This window comes from Leuciscus leuciscus, assembly GCF_965113295.1.
Source record: "Leuciscus leuciscus genome assembly, chromosome: 11".
NCBI classification, from domain to species: Eukaryota; Metazoa; Chordata; class Actinopteri; order Cypriniformes; family Leuciscidae; genus Leuciscus; species Leuciscus leuciscus.
The window spans coordinates 32,993,043-32,999,555 of record NC_138735.1 but is presented as its reverse complement, the minus strand read 5'-3'; the positions used below and the strand labels follow the sequence as shown (position 1 = coordinate 32,999,555).

Sequence of the window (6,513 nt, the reverse complement as noted above, 5' to 3'; positions counted from 1 at the left end):
TCAGTTCAATGCAAATTTTAAGATTTTAAGATTAATCTGGTTTATTTTAGTTAAGGACTCCATAGTCCAGGTGTTAGTAATCTGTACTTAATCTGTGTTTCAGAAAGACATTTTTTAATCCATGATTAACTAGTCTAGATTAAGGCCTTCTCCTGGCTTAATTTAAACCCTGTCCGGGAAACCGCCCCTTAGTTTCTTAAATGTTCAAGATTCTTTTTATTTTATTTCAATTTTAAAAAGTCAGTTGGCGTTTAAAAAGTAACTAAAACATTATTAATAACAGCAATAGTTTCATTACTAGAAAACTTAAATAAAAAAATGTTAAGACTTTAAATTAATTACAACAGTTTGATATAATGCAACTTTTACTTTCAGCCCACAGACCTCAGTGAAGTTGGAGTTTTGGCCCTTCATTGTAAAAAATTTGGTAATTTGGCAAATGTATGAATAATAATAATAATAATAATGAATGATTTGAATTCTGAATGATTTGGCTACAATGAAATGTTTTGATGTCTTTTGTCTTTATTGTGTTACATTGACATAAGTCATGTGGCCAGACCACAAGCTCTTACATGATGAAAGCAATTTTAACCAAAGACACAATCGAGAAATAGAAATAACATCCATAACATCAAATTGACAAAGAATAGTTACTGAATTTTAACTGAACAAATAAGAAAAGTTTTTATTTAATTGTATTTTTTAAAACAGTTAAAGCAGTTAAAATGACAAAAAAGCTGTATGTATTAAATATCACTGTAAGGAGCATTTAAGTGTGAGAGGAAGCATCAGATATCTGAATGCCACTCAGTGATGGCGGCTGTGGACGGTTCCTGGGAGTTGATCTGATTCAGCTTCTTCATCACACTCTTATACTGCTCTTCCCAGTGGCTCTCCGAGAGTGAGGAAGGATTGGTCTCCAGGAACTGATAAGCATCCTTAGACTGAACGTTTAAGATTCTACTTGCTTTCTGACAGTTTTGACCAAATGTATTCCAAAACTGAAAGATTAAAGGCACAAGATTTTTTTACAGCATGTTTACTAAAAATACATTCACATAAACTCAATATATTCCCAAAATCACTCAATTGTCTCACTCATTAACTACACTCTACATAATGAAAGTCATTGCATATACTATACAGTACAGTCCGGGTCTGAATTATTGGCACCCTTGGTAAATATGAGGGGGAAAAGCTGGGAAAATAAATCTGCATTGTAAAAAGAAAAAAGAAAAAAAACTCACCAAAGCCTATCCTTTGAAAAAAAAAAATCATAATGCGATTTCGTTTTTTGAACATTTTTTAAATACAAGATCAAAATGATTAACAATGAAGACTTATTTTCACAGCCTTCTTGGCTCATATTTACCAAGGGTGCCAATAAATCTGACCAGAACAGTTTGTACCTAACCTTGGAAAATACATTCGTTTCTTGAAACACAACGGCCATGTTTCTGCACTCAGGGAAGAGATCTGAGGAACAGATTATCTCGGGTTTTTTTTTTTCGTTTTTTTTTTATTGCAGTCTACTTTGGCTTGTAGGCAATATAGGAACATCAGGTGTACATCAGTACTCTAAAAATAATTATGAGTTTAAAATATAATTATAAGTATGAAAAAGTGATCTACTTAGGAAATGACACTGTTCACTCAGAATTAGGACTACACAAAATTGGCTGAAACACCATATAGTGCAAAATATTTAGAATAGGGAGAGATTAAAGACTTTAAATAAGAATAATAAATCAAGGGCAACTTTAAATTACCTTTACTGCCATTTCAATAGATTGCAGAAACTGGTCCCTCATGTCAGGATCATCAATGAGGGCCTCATCAACAAAGGTCTTGTTTTTCAGACGCTCCAGCTCACATCCCACTTTCTCCCAAAATGTTTTAAGCTGAACCAGAATTTTCTGGATTTGAGAAAGACAGGATTGAACATTCTTCAGGTGGGAAGGGCTGGCTTGGATGACACCTGGGGAAACAACATACAGCAGATTCTGACTTCTGAGAGATCAGTTTAAGCGCTCAGACCGTTTAAACTTGTGTTAGTGAATGTGTAAACAGCATGATACTCTGGCACACGCACAGATGCCATTTACTTTATATTTATTCTTTCAAATGTTTTAACATTTCTATGTATGTTCAGATGATTCAGATATTTCATGTAAGCACAGTTACATCTGAAGTACTGCATTAGCAAAGGCCAGAACCTAAATGAAGATATAATAAAGAGTAGATCTGTTTTCTAAACTATAAAACCAGACACTTACCCTGCTTTATTTTGGAACTGTCCAACTTCAGCTGAAGGTCTATCAGTTCGACATGGAGTTTGTTCTCTTTGTTTTGCAGTTTTCTCTTTTCAGATGTGAGACGAGACAGTTCGGCATTGAGATCGTGGTTTTGACCATCAACACCAGGCGCAGTGATAGCATTATAGATGGAATTAATAAAGGATGGAAAATGTGGCACCAAGGAGGACAGAATACCAACACTGTGGTTTTTTCCAGAAACATTCACAGTGCATTTCTGTATCTCAGAGTTTTTCATTTGATTGTTTTTCTCAATTTCCTCTATATCTTTGGCATTTTTTTCCAGCTCCTCCTCAAGATTGGCTATTGCTGTCTTCATCCTCTCCATCTCCACAGATCGTCGAGTTTGTCTTACTTGAGTCTCATTCTGTTCTTGAATCACATCACTGGTGCATGCAGCCACACTTTGGTTTTGTTGATCATACCTGAAGGTGCATTCAGATAAATTAACGCTTACAGTGATTGGATTTAGTGTACATTGTGTGTAATGTCAGAGATATGGTGCTATTCCATTTTATTATGTTAGTGAGTAAGTAGGTTACTACTCTTTAGAGCTGCACTGCTTATGGTGGTCAATAAAAGGCTCACGGTGCAAGCAAACCCAAACAAGTAACGCACAAGTCATGTGTGTCATGGAGTCGCAAAAATCTTGGACACGGATCCACACACTTCTTAAAACGCTTAGCTTCACAAGTTATAGTAAATCGCTTTCTTACCGCTATCACATACTCAAACAAAACAGTTCCTGAAGACGAAGATTTGGATGACATGCTTTCTAGGTGCAATACTATTGTCAAGTTTAAACACGTGTTTCAGTCTCCGGTCATGCTGAGTCATTCCCCATTAGCGCCTAGGACTAGGACACAGTGCGAGTTTCCACTGGAAAGCAAACTTTTATGTGATATTGTTTCTCAAGTAAATTGATCTTTTTAACCCCCTGGGGTCAGCGGTTGCGCCGGTTCGATCGCCTCACTTTTTTTCTTATCAGTGCAAAAGATGCTCAAATAACTTACAGGCAAATACCATACAGGCAAGTTTTATAAATTTTTCAAAACTGTTAAATATCTATTTTTATTTGTGTACACTCATCATAAAAACTAAATGTTCTGCTTTTCGTAAAATAAAGAAAATAAACATGATGCGCGTTCTGCCGTCTCTCACAGTGTGAAGTTCAATCTGAAATGCGACAGAAAATGACCTGTAACTCAGCGAATACTTGCCACCCATAAGTGAGAGACATGTTTTAGAAAGCTTGAAGTGTCTAGTGTTTTTAAATGACGTAAATCATATCAAAAACAAATACTCTCTGTTTAAGTAATCGACCTAAAATCTCTCCTCATTCTTTGTCCACCTGATAGGGCCATTATGGGAGGGTCCTCATCTTCTTTATCTTGTGTGAAACACATCAATATTCATGATGATTCACACCTCCTCACATATAGCTTTCTTACACAAAACATGTTTTACAAATTTGAAATCAATATATTGTTTTATGTGAATGAGTGGACAGGATGATTTTCACATAGTTTTGAAACAAAAACTCTAGACAATGTGATACAAATGTCAAAAGTCTTGTAAACAAATTGTCACAGTGTGAGACTGTGTTTTGTGTTTATTGTATTGTATTAGTGTTGTTCCCTGATTTGCCACCAGATGTCTCTTCCCCTCACTGTCATATGTATCATGAACTGCATTTCCCATACTCCTGTCTGTTAATCATTGATCATTTGTCACCAGCTGTTTCCCATTAACCTGCATATATAAGCTGTGTCTTTGTGTGTGTCTTTTGCTGGTTCATTGTTTGATGTCACTGGTTGTTCTGTTGCCTTCTCTGTGTCACCTGTTTGGATTATCATTTTGTGTACGGCTGTGAGTTTTATGTTTCTATTAAACACTGTTAACCTGCAAATCCTTCTCCTCATTTGATACCGTGACAGAATGAACCAGCCATTAAGGAAGGAGCAGGTTATCAGCCACAGGAGTTATTTGTAGCCGGAGTTATTTTTGTATCACTGCTATGGATCTGACACAGGAGAGCAACTTGGAGCGGGTGAGAGAGGCACTGAGTACCAGGGTGGCGGATTTGCAACAACAGCTCCTGTTGTTGCAGAGTGGTTCCGTGTCGCCCACACCATCCATTTCCCCCAACCCCACGGAGTCGAGTGGTCAGCCGGAGCCTAGCACGGACTTCCCTGAGAGATACGCTGGTGAGCCTAAGTTATGTGAAAACTTTATTAATCAGTGTTCTCTGCATCTAGATATGCATCACAGGACTTTCGAAACTGAGGAATCGAAAGTAGCGTTCGTGCTACTGCTGCTGACCGGTCCAGCAGCCACATGGGGAACAGAGGTGTGGGAGAGACGGGACCCATGCTGTGCCTCTTTCAAGGCACTTACCGGGGAGATGATTCGGGTCTTTTCCAAGACTAAGGTGAATTCTTCTCGGAGGTCAGGGAGGAGACCCCGTCCAAGCAATTTTTTGAGGGGAGGTAGTGCGCACCGGTCGTTGTGTGTTGGGACTCTGGGCCTGCGGGAATACACACCCGAGTCATATCACAAGATGGCTGCCACACCTGAGCCTCTTCACAAGTGTTGAACAGTGTTGTGAATTGGTAAGTTTCGTCTGGGCGTCAAGAAATATAGAGCTGAGTATCATCAGCATAACAGTGAAAACTAATGCCATGCTTCCTAATGATATCTCCTAATGGTAGCATGTACAGAGTGAACAGCAGCGGTCCTAGTACTGAGCCTTGTGGTACGCCATACTGAACTTGTGATCGATAAGACATCTCTTTATTTAGTGCTATAAAAAATGATAATGGTCAGATAAGTATGATTTAAACTATGCTAATGCAATTCCACTAATGCCAACATAATTTGCGAGTCTATGTAAAAGAATGTTGCGATCAATAGTTTCAAACGCAGCACTAAGATCGAGTAACACCAATAGAGAGATACAACCACGATCGGATGATAAGAGCAAATCATTTGTGACTCTAATGAGAGCTGTCTCAGTACTATGGTACGGTCTAAATCCTGACTGAAAATCCTCGCAGATATAATTTCTTTCTGAAGATGAAGGTATCTCCCAAAATAGTTTTCGTTTATAGGCAGCATAATGGTGTAATTAAGCTTCTGATGATTCTAGGCTTGAGTCCTCAGCATTAAAGCTTTAATGAAAGGGTCTGGTACAGAGGTTCCCAACAGAGTACAACAGAGGTTGCTGGTACAGAGGTTTTAACTTCAAATTTGATCAAACTGAACTGTCTGAAACTTTCTTATAATCCTGAAGACCTTGATTAGCATGTTCATGTGTGTTTGATTAGGGTTTGAGCTAAACTGGAAAGTTGAGAGCCCCTGGGCTAGAAAGTGCACCTGGCGGTTTCTATACACACGGTCACGGCACAAAATACCATTAAAATGAACTGTGGAAAAATAATTTCTATTAATTCTATTAATCCAATACAGTGAATGACGTGTATCTGTATCTGTGGTCTCCCAGTTATTTACATCATGGGCAGTTTAGCATTAAGTGATTAATATGCAACAAAACAAAAGAAAGTATAATGTTTTGAGAAATGAAGGCTGCCTTTCATTTTTCCTTTCAATTGAGATGACATTTGATGGGGCTTGATGACATGACAGTCAAGAAATGCAGCCCTACAACATGACAGCTGAGTCTTGTTCGGCAAGACCGACCATACAGTCACATAACACTAGAGCCTCTGTTTATCTTCTTCAGGCAAAAAAGAAAAGATGTTCTTAAGAAAAGTAAATGTTTTTTGGAATTAACCAGGGGTGTAAAAAGTACTGACAAATTGTTCTAAAGTTTCTATGTCAAAATATACTTAATTAATAGTCAAAGTACATAGCAAAATAATAATAATAAAATAATAAAATAATAATAATTAATATAACTGCGGGCTGCAATCACAGGGCCAAGTCAGAGGTCTTGTTTGACCACCAGATGCTCAGTTTGAGCTAGAATCAAGCAATTGTTGATATAGTATAGTATGCGGATGCCCTGGAGTCACAGCGGAGCCAGAGGTGCATGATGGGGCGTCAAACAGGGGGTAATAGTGGAACTGAGTAACAGGTATATTGAGTAATATATATTGATATATATTGTGGTGTTGTGAGTAGTGTTGTCAAAAGACTTCGGTACCAAGTCGATACTAAAAAAATTAAACCGTTA

General features: G+C 37.7%; 1 protein-coding gene across 1 annotated transcript; it reads right to left on the bottom strand.

Moving 5' to 3' along the window:
• Positions 1–523: 523 nt before the first annotated feature.
• On the bottom strand, positions 524–3,055 carry LOC309508735 (uncharacterized protein). The gene is made up of 3 exons (XM_082183199.1): positions 2,280–3,055; positions 1,773–1,981; positions 524–1,004 (listed from the first exon to the last, which is right to left on the bottom strand). Exons 1-3 carry the CDS (start codon positions 2,644–2,646, stop codon positions 792–794), a joined length of 789 nt encoding a protein of 262 aa, XP_082039325.1. The 5' UTR covers positions 2,647–3,055; the 3' UTR covers positions 524–791.
• Positions 3,056–6,513: the final 3,458 nt, after the last annotated feature.